General features: G+C 39.9%; 1 protein-coding gene across 14 annotated transcripts in view; it reads right to left on the reverse strand.

The window, feature by feature from the left end:
• Nucleotides 1–19,162, reverse strand: part of BEGAIN (brain enriched guanylate kinase associated) — a 158,718-nt gene that overhangs the window by 72,393 nt on the left and 67,163 nt on the right. For 9 of the 14 annotated variants that reach the window (XM_077180700.1, XM_054635663.2, XM_077180702.1 and 6 more), the window contains one exon: nt 842–931. The exons of the other annotated variants lie outside the window; for them this stretch is intronic. In XM_077180700.1, coding sequence (XP_077036815.1) covers nt 842–931 — 90 coding nt within the window. The remainder of the gene's footprint in view (nt 1–841; nt 932–19,162) is intronic. 14 annotated transcript variants of the gene reach the window in all.

Consider the following 19,162-nt stretch of genomic DNA (forward strand, 5'->3'; position numbering starts at 1 on the left):
TTTCTTACGCTATCAGCACTCTTAGGATGAAATGTTTCACACATTATTATCTTGTATTCAGAGAAAATCAATAGACTGCAGGAACCAATCTGAAGCTTACTCTGTCTTTATTTTTTTAACCTAATCACTTTTTTACTTTGAAATATATTACTGTATTTCATATGTCATTGAAAGGTATAGGACTAGTGAATGAATTTCTTCTACATACCTGCCACTTGAAATAAAGTCAAGCAAAAAGAATAGACAGTGAATTCAGGAGAAAAGTAGAAAATAATTTAAGCAGAATACAGAAAACTGAGTCATTACTTAAACTTATACTACATGCTGCATAGAAATGTAAACCAAAATCAGTCATAACTTAACATAACAGTCATCCTTTCAGTGTACTGTACCTATAGCATTGAAAAATCCTTAGTTCAGGAGACTCAAGATTAATGTAAACCTGATATAGGAAAGAGAATATATATACATACCAGCAATCAAGAAAGGTGGGTGAATTGCCCAGATAACTGTGGTACCAACAGTGAAATGTAATGTGCCTGCATTGTCAAACTACTCCATCAGAAACAGAGATTCACTGGTATAAGGCAGCTGTGGATTTTGCAGCTTCTTAAACAACTTTCAGGTTTTATGCATGTCAGTGACAATTATTACAGGCTTGGCTGAGGCAAGTATCTAGAGAACTATAACAAACAGGTCTGCTGTTATATCCCTAGTCCAGAAAACACAGTGGAGCTGAACAACGAGAGACCACAGACTAACATGAAGAAATGAAACATTTTTACGGACATCAGAAAGTTAGAAAGAAAGCATAACTCACAAAACATCACTTATTAGTTACCTGTCCCAGAGTGTAGGTGAAGATTTTGCGAGCCTGCCCTGGAGAATTCTAGGTTGCCATAGGCAGGTTGGCACCCAGGAATTTCGTACCCTGTAGCATGAATAGAGGATAAACCATGGCTAGGTATGGCTCATAAGACATAAGAGTGATAACCCAGCTAGATTTGCTTTGTATCAGAAGGCTATGGCATAATTTGGTACTAATTATTGTTCAGGATATCTTACTTTAAAGCAGTGTTAAAATTACAAAACAGAGTGATGCTACAGCACACATATTTAGAAACTTGGCTGAATTTTTTAGGGCAGAATAACCATTTACAATTGACCTTTTGATGGCTCTAAATGGGTGCTACTCCATCTATTTTACTGCAGAAGCATTTGGTCTTAAGATTTGTGAATCAAGCCCTTATATTTTTGCATTCTGAAAACATCAGCTTAAACAAATTTGTGCTTCACTGAAAGAGGGTCATCAAAATTTCTTCTGAGCACCATAGTGAGAACATTTTTAACAGTGTTAATTGAATCTGGGCTGAGGTTCAAGTCCTGTATACCAGGTTCTGTGCTCATCTACCAGCAGCAGAACAATAGCTGCAAAACATTTGCTGGGAAAGAAAAGCACAAAGAGAAGCAATCTGAACTAGCAATAGAAGCTATGAATAACACACAGCAAAAGCAGATCCTGAGCCCAGGAGAAGGACGAGGCAGGGAAATTAGCAATGAGAACTGTTGCCCAACATTAGCATCAAGCAATGCTGGTAAGATTCACAACAGTCTGTGCAGTCCTTAGTCAAGCAAATCCTCACTGAGGTCAAAGGTGGTTTTTCCTGAGTAAATTCTGAGTAAGGACTATAATATTTGGCCATGCAGAATACCTCATACAGTATTGCTTTATTCATTGTCAATATTAGAAATACAACATAACATTCCTTAAAGGACAAACTCAGTAAAAATCAGTTTTTCCTGATGCAAGCATATCTATATTTATGAACCAGAATCTTAGCATAAACTTTCCCTGTGGTCAGTGATCACCACACATGCAGAAAATCCTACCCTCCAGTATTCTCCATCAATTACCAGTGGTTACTGCAAAGTAGGGACCTTCTGGGAAACACATGTAAAGAGGAGCACACCTTTACATACATGACATATTTCAGGAGTGCTGCAGAGAGCAGCAGGGAATCTTAGTGTTCATGGGAAAGGATAACCCTGCTGAGGCTCTTGCCACTGCTCTAAGTCTGCCCCAGGTTTGGCTTCATGTCAAGGACTGCTGGCAGCAAGATGATGGTCTTTGAGACACCCTGAGGAAAAGCTGTAAGTGAATGCCAGCATCTTACTTTAGTTATACCACTGAGTTGTACCTGTGGAAAAAACATTTAAGTATCTTTTAACTTCCATATTGGACTTGGATTTAGTATGTGAAGACACACAAGGAAGACAAAAAAAAAAAAAAGCAAGGACCTAAGTATTAAGTGTTGTCATCACATGAATTTATAGCAATATCAACTTTGAAATCAAACCAGAGGTGTGAATAAATCTTTGCAATATAACACCTCGATACTGTTGGTTCTGCAGTGAACTGTCAGTATGACTTTGGATTATCCATTTTTAACAGCTTTTTTAATGTTTTCAAACTGTAAATGTCATAATCAATAAGTGTGTACACATTTAATACACACAGTTCTGTAACACTTTACTGTGCATTTTCATTCTCAGCTATGGATATTAGGAAAGAAGTTGTAGAAATACAGGTATGGAAATGGTCTTTACCTAGACCTCCATTTTGTATTTGTGTACTTTTGGGTACAAAATTGTAAACTACTCCTAAGTATCACCTGAGCAATCTTGATATTGAAAAAAAAAATCCCAATCAAACAAAGCAATATATTTAGCTACAGATTTTTCCAGAATGAGCAGAGGTTTTTCAAATCAGTACATTTTGCATATTTCTCTGCACTCTACTAAGAAACCCTCTATAGGAGTGTTCTAATGAAAAACAAAACTTGAAAATCCTGAGGTGGCTTAAATGAAAACATTAGGCTTTTCAAGCCTGCAAAATTAATTCAATTTGGGCTCCTGGTGCAAAGAAGCCATTTGAGTGCTGAGAAATCTCTGCTGCCTTCATATCCATTACAAGTTCTCCTCCATGTAGTCTTGACCCAATATATCTCATACCTTTTGCTGATATATAGCAAATGGCTTTGCTCTAGGTAACCTTGACAATTTTTTTTTAAGGCAGTGAGATGTTTTGACAGAGATGGGAGTGGTGTAAATTCCACTTGAGCTGTTTGTTCAGTGTGTTTCCTGTCATCGTTTTTGTAGTAAGTCACATGTAATTGCTCCATAAATGAGCTAAGATAGAGAAAAGCTCTCCTCTGTAAATGTGGTGGATCTTTCAAAAGCTCCCCAAAGGGATTTAATAACATCCTGTCTCCCATAATCAGTGTCAGTTGTAGTCAGTCTAATCCTATTCTCTTATGCAAGGTCAAAAAATAATTAGTAATGGTAAGATTTATTTGCCTGATATTAAACCACAAAAATTAATTTGTCAGCCTCTACAGTTTACATGGGATATTGTTTTAGCATAGGCAAATAAGAAATCAGCAAAACAGACAAACATTTTTGTCAAAAGCAACTGCAAATTTTAGAGGAAACAAAATGGGAAAAGCTCCCAGTTCTGTTACTGTGAGGTTTCCTTTCTGATACAACAGTTGTAAGAAATATTAAGGTATTGCAAATAAGAAACCAGCCTATTAAAAATATATTGCAGTCGCTTCAGACAATTAGTAGCTTACTACAGGAAAAATATCAGTCTTGAACAACCTGATGATAAAGTTTTTCAGATTATAAATTTTTAAAACTACTTTTAATTGTGCCAAGGCATGATAAAGTAAATAATTTTTCTCTTCTTTCTCCAGAGCTTCACTTATACTTCACTGATGTGATTGAGACCGACTCTAGTGTCAAGTGAGGTTGGAATTTGGACACACTGTTGTAATAGTCTGTGTTTCCTTGTCTTGTCCTGGAACATGCAGTATGTTACTTCAAATATTGTCTGTGGATCATCTGGCAATAATCTACTTACAGAAATACAGAGAATTTGAAAAAAATAAAGACATGGATTTCTCAGTGAAGCATGATCAACACTATCCAGAGAAGAACAGTTCATCATTTTTGTTGCCAGAAGGTCATTGGTCCACTGTGCCTAGAACAGCAGCATGCAGACTGCTGTGCCTATTTAAGAAATAATTTTCTTAAAAATTAGGAAAATAAATGCAATGCTTCTTATGCTACCCTCTCCATATTCTATAGATGGTGAATAATTTTTTTTTCAGTTCTCTTTGAAACTGCAGCTGAATATGGAGGGGTGAGAATCTGTGAGAGAAGCCATTCCACAGATGCCAAGGTCAGTGCAGAAGGAGGGGCAGGAGGTGCCCCAGGAGCTGCAGCATGGGCAGCCAGGTGCAGGCCATGGTGAGAGAGCTGTGCCCCTACTGTATCCCAAGGGAGGGACTCCACACTGCAGCAGGGAGCATGAAGAGTCTGAGGGGGAGGGAGTGGCACAGACAATAAATCAGTGATGAACTGACCACAGCCCCCATTCCCATCCCCCTGTGACACTTGAGGGGAGGAGATAGATCAGAGTGAAGGAGGGAGGGGTGGTGGGAAGGTGTTTTCAGACTTAGATTTCATTTTCTCATTATTCTGCTCTGATTTTATTGGTGATAAACAGATCTCCACAAAACAGATCTGTTTGGGTCATGATGGTGGTTGGTGTGTGATCTCCCAGCACATGAGTCTTTCATAATATTTTCTCTCCCCTCCCTGTCCAGTTGAGAAGGGAAGTGACAGGGCAGCTGTGGTGCGCACCTGGGGTCATCCCACAACAGGATCTATTTTACAGTCCACATGTCTATTTTACACATTTCAAATACAAAGCTGAATGATTTTTCTGAAATGTGTTTTTAGAAGTTGGATAATTTTGTGGTTGCTCCACTTCTGAGTGGAAGACTTAGAGAGTAGATTTATGCAGTCTTTAAGCAAAAGTTATCCCAAATCTTACACCTGTTAAAGGGAGAAGGGTTTACTGTAAAGCAGGAAGGAATGTATCCTGGTCTAAATTTTAGCTTAAAGTCAGTGATTTTTAAGACATGAAGGGGATTTGAAAGTCACCCTTAAACTGGGTTGTGCTATTATGATTTCTGTTCTTGCCCAATTTAGCCCTATTTTACCCCGCTATGAACAACTTAAGTGCAGGAACTGCTATTTTTGCTTCTATTAACACCATGAAGCTATTTTAAGGGCATGCTTTTATAAATACTAATAACCTGAGATGAAACATTGAGAGAGCAAGCTGGGAGAACCACAGGGACACCTCAGAACATACTGTCACGACTCTACCTCTACATCCCGTCCTCATTGAGAGGGCACGTGGCTCTGATGCTGATTTAGCATCACAGGCCTGCAAGATGCTGTCAGCTGTGCTTTCCTTCTATCTACTTTCCTCCCAGTCATGCCAGTGTAGGTAACTGGCTGTCATCTCCACAGAACAAGGGGTGAAGCTAATAAAAATGTCAAACAATCCATTTTCTGTGAGGGGGTGGTGGTTCTATTCCTGGAGTTACCAGAACTACCCATGACCACAGCATTAAATAGTGTAAAACTGCTGCAGGGTCTGAACAATGTTCAGTTAGTGAATATTTTCAGTATAACTCCCTGGCTGATGAGCAGGGTCCTATGGAAGCATGCATCCCACCAGCTGGGGCGTTTTGCAGGGACTGGACCAATAGCTCTGCAGTGCAGACACAGATGCCAACAGAGTGTGGGAGAATATAAGGAGGCTGGGAATGTCCATGAAGCAGAAAAGGGAGGAAGATGAGGACACCTGTAAGCAGGGAGGTTAATATCTATTTTATGACAGTATAGGAATACAGAGATGTTGCTCTGCCAGCTCAATTTTACACATTTTAGGAGAGGGTGTTTCTCTGAAAAAGGCCTGCTGGCTTCCATACCTCTCAGTAACTTTCTGATGAGGCAAAAACCTCCACTTTTTTTTTACTCATCCTATTTCTTGTCTTTTTTTTTTTTTGCCTCACTCTTCTAAAAAGCTCCTGCCAAGGCTTCTCTCCATCTCCAGCTTTGTCCATCAGTTCAATCCCCAAATTAGATGTTTCCTGTATGGCCACTGGCTCTTCTTGGTGCATCATCACCTGCTGCTCCTGGTAAGAGACCACTTCCATGTGCCCTCCTGGGAAGCCAGACACTAAAAAACCTTCACCTGCCATAAAGGGTTAGGGAGGAAGTCGTAGTCTTGAAACTCTGGGATCCAGAACACCTGACTGAGATTGAACCTATGTAAGATCTAGTTTAGAAACTAATGCTTTTGAAGTGCACGACTTCGAAAGTTTATAAAAACCATAGAACTACAGAATGGTTTTGGTTGAGAGGGACCTTAAAGGTCATCTAATTTCAACTCCCCTGCCATAGTCTGGGACACCTTCCACTAGACAAGGTTGCTGAAAGGCCCATTCTACCTGGCCTTGAGCAAGTCCAGGGATGTGGCAACCTGAGCCTTCTTTGGACAACCTGAGCCTCACCACCCTCACAGCAAAGAATTTATCCCTGGTATTTTATCTAAAATTATGCTTTTCCAGTTTAAAGCCATTCTTCCTTGTCCTATCTCAATGTCCTTCTCAAATGTTCCTCTCCAGCTCTCCTGTAAGCTCCCCTTAGGGTCTGGAAGTCCAGCAGATCCTTCTCAATACATTCCCTGCCCAGCCTGTATTTGTGCTGGGGATTGCCCTCACCCACATGCAGGACCTTGCTCTTGGCCTTGTTGGACTTCATGAGGTTTGGGGCCACCTCCCAGCCCTGGGGCCTGTCCATGTCCCTCTGGGTGGCATCCCTTCCCTCAGCTGTGCCAACTCCAGCTTTGTGACAGCTTGGCGCTGTCAGCAAACTCGCGGAGAGCGCGCTGAATCTCACCATCCATGCTGATGGCAAAATGTGAAACAGGGTCTTCTTTATTCCTCACAGAGGTATTTCAGCTGGCCCCAGGTTAAAGCCAAACTCCTGGCTGCAGGGTCTGGAATTCTTTTGTGCTGCTTTTCAGGTGATCTCCTACTGACATGTGGTCCCCCTTCAGGCTCTGTTAATGGCGCCAACATCAAACTGGTGGGACTGGGATAGATTGAGATTCCCCTTTCCACCTACTTGGCAATTAGCCTATGCTAATTATAACACAAATTCTTGACACTCTGGAAAGATCCTTGAAATATTTTAGCTGCAAAGTAGGCTGGTTGAGGTCTTCTTAATGAAGAAAGTAGTTGGCTACTTTTTTTTGCTATGAGTTAACCCACCTTTTTTTCCCTGGTTATATTTTCTGAAATAGCTGAGGCATTTTAACACAGAAATGTGGCTTACAACACTCCCATTGATAGAGTCAAAATTTTGCAAAGCATTAAGAAATCTGTCAGTGGAGCATTTTGGGTGGCCTCAGTGATCAGTAAAGCTGCTGGGTCATCACATCTCCCTTTCCTACCTATTTCTCCACCTAAATTTCTCAAACCATGTGGGTGGCCTTTTGTGAAGTAAATGTGTATGAATACGTATACACATGTGTGTATGTATATGTATGTACATCCTTTAAATTGACTCTTTTCAGGAAATAGATGAGGAAAATAGTGTGTAAAGGCTTTGAACTGCTATCCTTGGGCTATAAATATGTGAATGAATAATTATTTCTCTATTAGGCAGGTTGACAGAGCTGCTGTGGTAGAATTGGAACTATTTGCAATGTTTAATTTTGTTTGTTGATGCCTTCATATAATTGTGTTGCCAAAACACAAATTATATTTCATTCAGACCCAAGGCAGTCAGTTCAATAGAGGTGTATGAACAAAATATAGAGATTTATGACTAATGAATAAATGAACTTTCTGTTCTCAAAATGCTAAGATGACTTATTCTCTATGTGATAACATAAACTAATCAGTTTTCCATAAATTTCTAATTAACAACAGGCTCTTAAAAGTATCTGTGGAAACAGCTCATATTTTTCCAAACTTTTGCTTTATTTCATTAATGAGGTACTCTAGTTTGTATATTAATATCCAATATTGGCTTTAATGTAGTGGGTTATTGCAACAAAATCCAAGATTTTGAAGCTTTGTCTGCTTGGTGACCACTTTTCTTGGTATCACTGTGGCTTTATACTGTGGCTATATGACTTCACATTTTGTCAGTCATTAAATGCATGAAATATACCAATAGATCTGAAATTTCATCGCTGGCTGAGTACAATGTTACTGATTATTAGATTTGCAGGAGAAAAAAGAAACAGGTGCAGAAGCACTCCCTCCTGCAACTGCAGAAAAATATGACAGGAATTAGTCATTCAGTATCTGCATGGAAATAATCATAAATTGTTAATAATATTTCATTTTGAGTCTCCTTGAGAAGCTGATCATCTGCATATTGTGAAAAACATCAGCTGTACTGACCTACCAGTTATAAACCATTGCTTTAAAATAAAAAGTCACTCTTTTAAGGGTTAGAGATCATCCTTTCAATATAATTCAATGACAGCCTATAGCTTGTATACTTTTTAAATGATTTTTGTTATTTCCAGTGGGAAGCAATAGCCATAAATGCATTGTATAGATGCCAAAATATACCTGTTGTTTGTGGACATTTCCCATTGGAAGTGTACTGCTAGTGTGTTTTATCTGTCTCCAGAAGGGTCAGTATCAGCAGTGGCTCTCCAATGCTGTCAGTGATAGTGCACAACAGCTTCTCTGAGTATTTATTTTTATGATGAGTTTTTGCATAATGGCAGGAAACAGCTCTCATGAGGAATGGCTTTCTGCATGCAGGAAAACAAATATCAAATTGACCTAAGGGCTGTTCTTTCCTCCATTTACATTGGGTCCTTTTCTTCAACCAGCGGAATAAGAGTTGTCTCTAATGTAATTAGGCCATCACAAATAATTTCCTCCCTACCTTTTCTCTATCAGAAATGCTTTGTTCCAGTGTCCCAGCAGCAGATCCATTTTTTTCACCCTCTTTTTATGGCATTACTTCAGGCAGTCTTTACAGTACTGCAGCTGCCCTCTCTGAGTGCACTTAAAGCTTTGTTCCAGAGTGGAGAACATTATGGGGTAGATGTCAGTAAGTATCAGATTGAGAAGATTTCTATGCCTATGTGTGACTTTTTATCAATCTGAAGGACTTGGATTTGAAAAGATATTTTGGTTTCTTATGATGGAATATTAAGATGCTTAAGGTATTGGCTGCATAAATTAGTAATATATTAAAAGCTACCTTCTAAATCCTCTATTGCCAGTGTAATTTTCCTTTTCCCTCATTTTTCAACAGTCTTCCTTGGAGCCTCTAAGTTTGGGAGCTTTAGATAATCACTGACTCATTTTGTCATCTAGGAATGCACTATGTAAGAGGTCTTTTCTAAATATATTGATGTATTTACTGCCTACATCTACTGTGCTTGTATTTATATTTCATACCTTTTCCAAAGTCTGCTGTGATGATTTTAAGTAGGGGGATGTGAATGTGTGAATAAAATCATTCTGAATATAGAGTAGGATTATCTTTACTGAGAATAGAAGGTCTTTTGTGCAAAGACTTGTCTGTGCTTTCAGAGTTCCAGCAATCCATGCCTGGTGCCTCCAGAGAATCTAATAATTACAAGACATCCCTTTAAAACCACACACATTTTACATGGTAAGTAGAGTAAGGCTGACACTTAAGACTCAAACATACCATACCCTAAAGGTGTATCCTAAATTATATCTGGTGGCTCAGGAGCTTTCATTTAGTCACTGAGTGCAGTGCTAAAATGGCTTTTAGGCTAAATATCTGTTTTCTAAGCAGGTTGAGTAAACAGTGATGTGAGGTGTTTCAGCAAGAGAAGGAACGTTGGCCTCTGGGGAAAGGCAGTGATGGTTTTGGGAATGTTATGCAGAATTTCAGTCACCCTTTTTCAAGAGAGAGATTCAGTCCAGAAGAGATGCACAGAAAAGGCTTTTTCTGAGACCTGAGGCATCTTAGAAAACAAACTCAAAATAAAGTTTGTCTAGATCAGTCTAAAAAAAGAAAAACTGAGTGGGGATATGGCTGATACTGTAAATATAACAGGGAAGGGCAAAAATTATTTCCTCTAAAGAAAAGTGGAGGCTTAAGAAGAAATTGATCAAGATTGCATCTTCTTCTGGAATTTTGAAGCTTTCTAATGATAGAACATGACTCTGAAACAGCCTTTCAATAAGAGTAGCAGATAGAGAACTTAGAAGATGGAGTATATGGTTGCCTGTAAATGCAGATTACTGTCCCCAAATGTCCAGGTTCCTAAATGTCCTTTTTCCTAATCTGATTTTCACAAAAAGGCTATTGTTAAAAGATTTTTTTCTAACAATGGATCTCAGCCCTTTAAGATGTCAATCCCTGCAGTAATTGGTACTTGTGGGAGAACAGAACAAGGCACCATAGTAGTACTGCCAATGACTGGAGTCAGAAATGGAAGAAATGTCATTGGAAAAAACAGTCCTACCTTTCAGAACCTGATGCAGCTAATGAATTTGTCATTTGATCTCTGCTAGCAATGCATTTAGCAGTTCAACACTTTTATGTGTTTACAATACAAATGCTCTGCTACAGAGCAGTTGAATTTACAATTGAGAATACTATGATTACAGAGATAATATCTAGAGAAACATTCCCAGGAGATGCTTCTAGGCAGCTTAAAATCAATAGACATGATGAGTATTTTACATCTCTTCAGACTTTGCTTCTGATTTGACTATTACAACCCTTATCTTTTACCCCTGAAGAGCATGGGTGCTTTCACTGTGGATAGGTTTCTGTGTTCTTTTTGCTGAGAAAATTAAGCAGTGAGTGATCTGCTTCAGAAATCTGCTCACTGGAGAATTGGTAAATATGCATGAAAACAACTGCCCTGGAGTATAATCTGAGCTATTTTTATGTTACAGTTTGGTAGGTTAGGAGAAGGAATTAATTAAAACAAGAGAGATTAGACTTCAGAACTTGTTTTTCTGACTCTTCAGAAACCCAGTTGAGGCCTCCTCTTCTGCTCGCCACCACAGCTTTATAGTATTTTTGCTAAATTCTGATTTTATTGAAGAATTTATTCAACAGTGACTGTACCTCTGGTAAAATAATTCAGTGAAATTTCCTGGGCTAGCTGGCATGAAGTTTGTCCCTTGTATATCCATGCAGGTTGTTGCTGTCCATCTTGCACTCTGTGGGGCTATTTGAATTGATTCTTTCCAGTTTTATGTGCCTTCCATTATACAGGGCAGATTTTCTGTTGTCTTAGGGTACACTACATTCATTTTGCAGGCACTTCTCTATGCCAGGCACTGTTCTGTTGGACCCTTGGGTATGTCAAATAAACAATACAGCTCCCAATATAGAGACAATCAGTTCACTTTTCTGTTGCTTGACTTGCTCCCTTACCCTTTTCCTTCTTCTCCATTTAAAGTATGAGTTTATTTAGGGAGAGGAAATCTCTTAGGATCATAGGACAGCAACATGCAGTGATGATGAATCCATTTCTCAGGATGGGACCTCAAATGTAAAGAGGAAAAACTGAGAGGAAAATTCTGATGGGGGTCTCTTGAGTGGAGGATCTTTTGAGAAAGCAAGAAAAAGACTAAAAAAGCATCCAAGGGATGGCAGCCTTAAGGTGTCTTGAAACCATCCCAATACTCTCAGATCTGTTCAGTGTTATATTTCAAAATAGTTAATGGGAAGATTTCAAAATTATTTCATTATCCTGGATACCAATTTAAACCAGACAAATATCAGTGAAACATCTGAATCCAGAATAATGCAGGAAACAGAGCTGACCCAGAGGTAAAGAAAATGCAGAATTTCACTACCCTGTGGGTGAGTGCTGTTGAGGGAGATGGTAGGGCTGTGTTGAGGGCTGTGGAGAAGCAGGTGTGGTGCTCCTGCTTGTGCCAGGACAAGGGGCCATGACCACTGCTCCTTGCAAGAAGGATGAGCAAGAGTTTTTAGTCCACTCAGAGCATCCTTTCCTTGGGCAGTAGCAGGGGCAGGTCCCTGGCAGAGGCAAAGCAGAGAGCTGCCCCAGCAACTGCAGACTTTGTCTATGCCTACAGCTGCCTCTGCAAATCCCATTCCATTTATTCCAGGGCTTGAAACTTGTACTGTACCAGGCCCAAGGGAAAAAAGTGCCACAAAACAAAATTGCCAGGTGTGAGCAATCAGAGCACAATTAAATCTATTATGAATAAGTTATCTCCTTAAAAAAAAAATATCTTAGCTGTTGTGGAAGGTGTCTTATTTAGCACTTAAAAGATGTATATGTTCAGGTGAGTCTTATTACTGCTTGGCTAACTCCTGTCATGTGCTTCAAACTTTCTCTTGCCAGAACAGGCTGTGTGGCAGAAAACAGAGTCAGTTTTCATCCAGATGTACATCAGTGAGTCAGGGCCATGAGACTGCTTTCTTCAGTGTAGACAATGTCTGACTAGGATAACAGCTAACTGATGTTGTTAAAATGGATGCTGTTAAAATTAGAGAAACAGAAATGCAGAACATGTAATGGTGAGAATCTGATCACAAGGAATAGAGCTCCCAAAGGGAGGTCATCGAGCACTAGAGGTGGGACAGGCTCAGAAGCAATACCTGGCTGAAGTGCAGGCCCTGTTTTCAAGCCATAAGTACAGAAGCATTATTCTCTCTAACCAGTCTCACAGACACACAGAATTTGGGGTTCTGGAGTGCCCTAGGAGGTTATGCAGACACTGATCTGCCTGAGGACAAGTGGCCAGGCTCCACAGCGTTACTGGGATTTCTCTGCAAGGCAGGAGGTTCAGGTCCTTGGTGGAGCTTGACCCATTCATGGTGCTTCAAATCCCCCTATCCCACAGGGATGGGAAGTATAGAGTTAGCACAGAGTCAGCAGCTGTGAGCTCGTATTTTAAAAACCCAGTGGTAGTGGTGTATATCCCATGCTGTCAGTGATTTGAGCAGGGAGCACTGTTTTATTTCAAATTGAAGACCTTAATCTTGTTTCTACTTTTTCTCAGGATATACCCTTACTAGGTGGCTCTTAGCTCAGATTTTCATGCCTTCCACTTGAGACTTGACAGTGGATAACCAGGAATAGAAAGTCATGAATCCAGCAAGAAAGGAAGCAAAAAAATAAACTAAAATAAAAATCTCTTCTATATCTCTCCTGTTCCTAACTATACTGCATTTCTCTCTTCAGCTGTTTAAGGACTCTGGGTTCCTTTCACAGGAAAGTACCTCTGGACCCAGGGATCAGTTCTAGAAGCAGTGCCATGCCTGTATTTTGTGCCCAGAATACGATTTGGCTCAGGCAGCAGGAAGAGCAAGCATGTGTACTTTAGGTGCAGTACACTAATACTGGCTAGGCTGTGCAAACAATTTAAATTTTAACACATTCCTTTGGACTTGGATGCCAAGTGCAACCGATTGTTAATTGGGCCAGAGGTTTGCAGCAATGTTAGCTTGTTATGGTACAAACATGGGAAGCAGAAGGTCTGGTCTGGGAGTTGGTCCCCTCAAACAAGAACACACAACATGCACAGGAAGCCAGAAAAGCAGAATTTCCAGTCTGGTAGTGGGGCCAAGACACCGAGAAATCTGGTTCCTGCTTGTGCAAGCCTTACTGGTCAACAGCAATTAAAGTGAAATTACCAGCTCAAAGGGTAACATTCTAACACCTCCCTGAAGGATGCTGAAACTCTGGGCCAGTCCTCAAGGGCTTGCAAGACTACCATGTGGCCCATTCAGCCAAATCTTTTAGGGCTGCGGATGTCAAGTGAGCCTGTAAATAGCAGACTGTACTTGCTTTACTCTCGTGTAATTTTAGAGTCTCTAACTCTCCCCTGGTCCCTGCTAAAAGGTATCATTATCTCCTTTGCCAGAAATGTGCTACTGCTTAGTAGCTGAGTAATGGGGGTTTTCTCTGCAAAATAACAGCTTTAGGATCCTGCCAGCTCCAGACCAGAGCTGCATCCTCTCGGCTTCTACAAGTGTAGAAGTTATTGCATTAAAGCAGGGTACATTAAAGGATTGTCTCTTGCTTGACTTTTGAACTGGGGAAAGCATCAAGCCTGATAAACAGACACCACAGCTGAGCTGATGCAAATGCCAGGAGTTGGGTAGCTCTTGCTGATGAGGTAAGCAGTCCTCCCCAGCCCCCATCTGCTGGGTGGCATTTGCAGAAGCTGGTGACTACTTAATAATGCTATAGTCTGCAAGGGACCTCTGGGAATGTGAGATGAGAGAGGAAGTGTTTGTGGGAGAAAGAAGCACTGAATAAAGATAGCTCATGTGAGAAAACAGCAAGTCCTCAATTATCAAGATAGTTTATTCAGAACAGTTTGTTTTTTTCTTTTTGATCTGACATGTTCTCCTTGCTTTATAGAAAGAGAATTTTGGGAGCTGAGAGGCCACCTCCCCTCAGCTTCACTTGTACATTGCTTGTACATTGCTCATTCCTAATATCCCTTTGATTTCCTCCTGTATAATGAGAACTGAGAGTATAAAATTAAGAGGTTTAACTTTCTCAGGTCCTTATATTGCATTTGTGCAGGACAAGATCATGGAAAGGACTGGAATTTCTGTACTGCCTGAGCAGTAACTATTCTGCAGGAAGACAACCTTGAGACAACCATCAGAAGAGCCTGCTCTAACTCACTGCTAACCAGAGCCCTATTGCAACTAGTGAATATCTGATCTCTTGGTATTAGAATGCAGAAATTTCCTCACAATGTATTTTTTTCTATTTGTTTTGCCTCTGAGCATAGATAAACAGTGTGCTCCATTACTTATTTCAGCAGCTGCTAGTCACTTTCTCTCAATCTATGGTCTTTCAGAAAGAAACTGCACTCCTCCAGTGCTACTGGAAGACTTAGGCTTGATCCTGGCAGCTGCATTGCACTTTTAGATGAGCAATCTTCTTGAATACTTACAGAAATATCCAGTTATAGCTTGTTCTAACAGAATCTTTCTTTTTCCATTCTCTTTCTCCCTTGCAAAGTGTATTTTGGCATCATCCCTGAACTTCCTACTGGCAACTACCTCTTTGCTGAGAAGTGACATCCTTTCACGCTCTAATGCCCAGTATCTTGTTCCTGTCTTGTTTACATGTAATCCACTTTTAACAGCTCCAGACATCTTGGCAGGAGGGCCAAAGCAGACTCACTAGCTGTATTTCTTGGCCTTTTTCTGATAAGACTTAGACTCGTTCTGTTCCCGAAGGACCCTCTGATGAGTATGGAAGGGAAATTTAAAATCCTATTCCTTTTCTTCCTTGCTGTGTTCCAGTGCAACAGGAATGGCAGTTCCTGCACTCTGGGGAATACAGACAAGCTAAACTGTTTGGATAGCAAGGGGGTGGAAGGGAAGGGGCCAGCAGTGCCCTGTGCCTGCATTACTGGCTGACACCTGGGAGAGCTCTGTAGGAGTCTAACCACAAAACTCTACAATTTCTCTTTATTTGCCTTTGTCTTAAAGGCACATTTTGATACCTTAGGATTAGTTTTTGCCCTGGTGTAGATAATATTGAAGAGACAATGGGAATCTAGGATTTCTGCTTTGATTTCATGTGAATTCTCTGGCCAAACCTATGGTCAAAGTTAAACTTTAATAGTGAAATCTCATTACATGATAGAATTTTTATGCTCTTAGATGACTGCTTAATATTATGTACTTATAACACAGCAGAGCCATGATCTGCTGCCTTCTGACTCCTGAAGACTAATCCAGGCAGATGATCAGCTCTATCACCTCATTATTCAGACCTGAGTTAACAAAAATCCCTCACATATTAGGAAGTTCTGACAGTTGGCCCCTTTTTGATTGTTTTTTACTCTCAGTATATTACAGAACCACTGCAATCAACCATTTGTCTTGGACAATTACCCAAAGATAAGACTATGGAAATGGGAAAGGAAAGAAGAAAAAGAAAAAAATTAAGGTTAGTTATGTTTTCAGCTAGCACATTTCTGGTTTATAGCATGAGTTATAAAGAGTTAGTACATTGAATATCAGTATAAAAAGTGGGAATAGGTCACTAAAACTGATGTCAGTCCTGTGCACCTTGTAGAAAGCTGTGTGACCACTTCAACCTTTGCTAGATACTTCATCAAGCGTTAAGGAAAACAAAATAAACAAATAATTTCCATTTTGTAAAGATTTCACATCCTGGTGTGAAAAGGCCTTTCATTTCAGTCTAGTCTTGCTTTCTGATTAACTCCCATGGGTAGTGTAAAAATATTAATAGATTTTTCTATCCTCACTGTACTGATGTTCAATCACAAGCTTTTTCCAACTCTGCACTTTTTTAGAGGACAGTAATTCATTGAAGCCATTCTTAGCAAGTTGATGTCAATCTGATTACAATTAACAATACATTCCATTTCCATTTCCCACTTTCAAATGAAGTTGAATGATGGCAGTACAAGTCAGAAAAGGGATTTAAAATAAACTGAGGTCTCTCTAGATTTCTATGAATACAAGGTTCATTCTTTTATGGTAGGCAGCAATTTTTTGTACATATCCCAACACTTTTCTGTTCATTTGGACCTGACAAGGTAAATGAGTAATAGAAGTGAAAAAGGAAAAGTAGATGCAAAGCAAATGCAGTTGTCTGGATTTATTGAGCCCAGTTGATGGTGTTGAAATTATTTTTTCTTATTTTTCTAGTAATTCATTTTGTTCAGGCCTGCTAGTGTATGTCAAACACAACATAAATGAATAAAGAAACCAACCTTTCTTATTCATCAATAGATAAAGAAATAAACCTTGTCAATAAAAACCATGTACTCTAAAATTAGTATGTCTACTGCAGATCAGAATAATAAATAGAGAACAATTTGTTCCCTTTTATGTAAATTGAATTTAACTATCAATAAGAAATATAGCAGCTTTTACTTAAAATTGACAGTCCCGCTAATTTAGAAGATAGAAAAACATGGGTAAGAAAAACAAGGAGCTGGCAGGTGAACCACTCCAGTTGTGGGGAGGGAGAACACATCTGAAATGTTCTTGGGGTATACTCCCAGCAGCACATGTGGCAACCAAATCCAGGCTGTGATGATGGCAATGGGCCATGGGAATGCTTTTCTTGCAGTCTTTGACTAGAGAGAATGACCCCAAGGAAAGGAAACTCACTCCCAGCATTGACTCCCCACTGCATTTTCTGGGGACTGTCTGGAAAGTTCTCAAGACATACCATGAGGTTTCATCAGGCTGCAGAAGGAGGTGCCTGAGAGACTTCCTGAGCAAGCTATTGGCAGCCTGTGCTGCTCCAGATGAGCAGGCATGGGGAGAGGTCAGAAGAATCCCCATTTGGAGAGCCTGGACTGAAGCAGAAAGGTTAAGGTGTAGGAGACTGGATGCAAAGAGAGAAACTGAGCACACTCTCCTTTCTCCAATGATTTGCTAGGTACTCGTGCCTCCTTGGACATCACAGCTGAGGTGTTTCTTTCCTGGGGCAGTTGTATCCTCACCTTTCATTTGTAGCCAGGGAAAGGAGCAGTGAGTGAGCTCTGTCACTCCATCCCTCCTAAAGCAGAGACCTGATGAGCCTGACACAGTAAAGCCCAAGGTCACCTGCAGAGAAACTTCAGGATGAGCACTCAACTCACAGGGCTGACACTACTGAACCCTCAGTCACTTGTACCAGGCATCTCTTGGCTAGTGGTATTTCACTCTGTCTTTGAGGATTGTGTTATGAGTTTAGGTTCTTCTCCTCATTCCATTTATTTTGTGTGACTGGAAGTACTGAGAAAAATCTGAGATAGAGATACTTTAAGTATCAGCAGGCTTGGAACAATAACTCCACAGTGAAGCATCACTGGTGTGAAATACTCCAGTATGCTAATTTAGATGTAAAGCTGTGTTAGAACTTGGGTGCCTAAGGTCAGGGTGATGTGCAGAACCTTGGGTAAAATCTGTGGGTTTAAAACTGAAGTATTGGTGGCAGACTGAAAATACTTCTCTTGTGGTACATGCCAGACACAAAAGTTTTAATTAAGTAATGTACCGTGGACCTTTTATTTTTCCAGTTATGTGCTTTTTTTACTCTATTTGGAAACTATACTCATGTCGCTCTGTTGGCAAGGAAATCTCTGTATTTAACATGATTAATGCAGTGTTGCTGGTTCTCCCCTGTGGCCTTGAAGCACTTTGGATGTTTGCAAATGCCAAATGAGCCACATGAAACACTTTCAGGTATATGCTGTGGCAAACAGGCTTCAAACACCATATTTGTGCCAAATTAGCACTACCTTGTTGGCTAGTGAATGAGTACATGGACATTATTAAAAAAACCCCAGTACAGTGTGTTTACCTCTTTTCCATCCATTGGAGAATCCTGTACTCACAGGGGACAGATAATGCAACTTCTGCATAGCAATTTATAGCAGAAATAAAAATTTCTGCTATAAGCAGAATATGCCTCATTCTTGTACTTTACAAATGAGATACACTGTCACAGGAAGTATTTGCAGAATGCAAAGAGGAGTGGTTACTTTTCCCAATTTCTGCCATCTTTGACATTTCAGAACCAAAGCAAGGAAGGCAAATATTTGGACCCTAAATTATGAGTGCCTTCTGACCTGCTGTTTTACAAAAATGGGACAGGGCAATGAATGTGTAATGGATACTCAGTAGTGAATTAGCACTGCTAACAGTGCTAAAGGTAAATGGCCTATTGCCTTCATCTCCCTTTTCTTATTGTTCAGGAGTAAAGAATCATCATGCTTGAAGGTAAATCAAATCTGCCTTCTATGTTGCAGTGTGAATAGACTGTGGGTTATGCATTTTATCTCCCTCTAGGCTAGATAATCTGCCCTCCAATGTGGCTGTTATGCCACTGCACTTAATATGTCTTTTTCTCTTTCTTCAGCTTCTCACCTAATCTCACAGACAATCTAAACAGCAAACAAGCCACAAAGAAACAGTTAGAGAAGGTATTACAAATTTTACTGTAATGCAAGACTGAAATAAGTACTTTGGGTCACAGGGATGTGCTCCCTATCGTGTTCTGTAATCCATTTAATCAACTGATCCGGATTTTTCTTAAAATTAATTTCATTTTAGCTTTTAGCCCCATTTTTATGGTTACAAATAGTCTTTCAACTACAAAACTAAATATATTCCTGCTCAGTTATTGCTCTTCTTTTTTTTTTTTTTTTTGTACCCATGATGTCCTGGAGCTTAAAGCACTTATCTACCTCTCTGCTCACTCACAACTTTTGTCGACTCATAAAGGATGAGATGGGGG

Source organism: Agelaius phoeniceus, chromosome 6 (assembly GCF_051311805.1).
Source record: "Agelaius phoeniceus isolate bAgePho1 chromosome 6, bAgePho1.hap1, whole genome shotgun sequence".
Classification (NCBI taxonomy): domain Eukaryota; kingdom Metazoa; phylum Chordata; class Aves; order Passeriformes; family Icteridae; genus Agelaius; species Agelaius phoeniceus.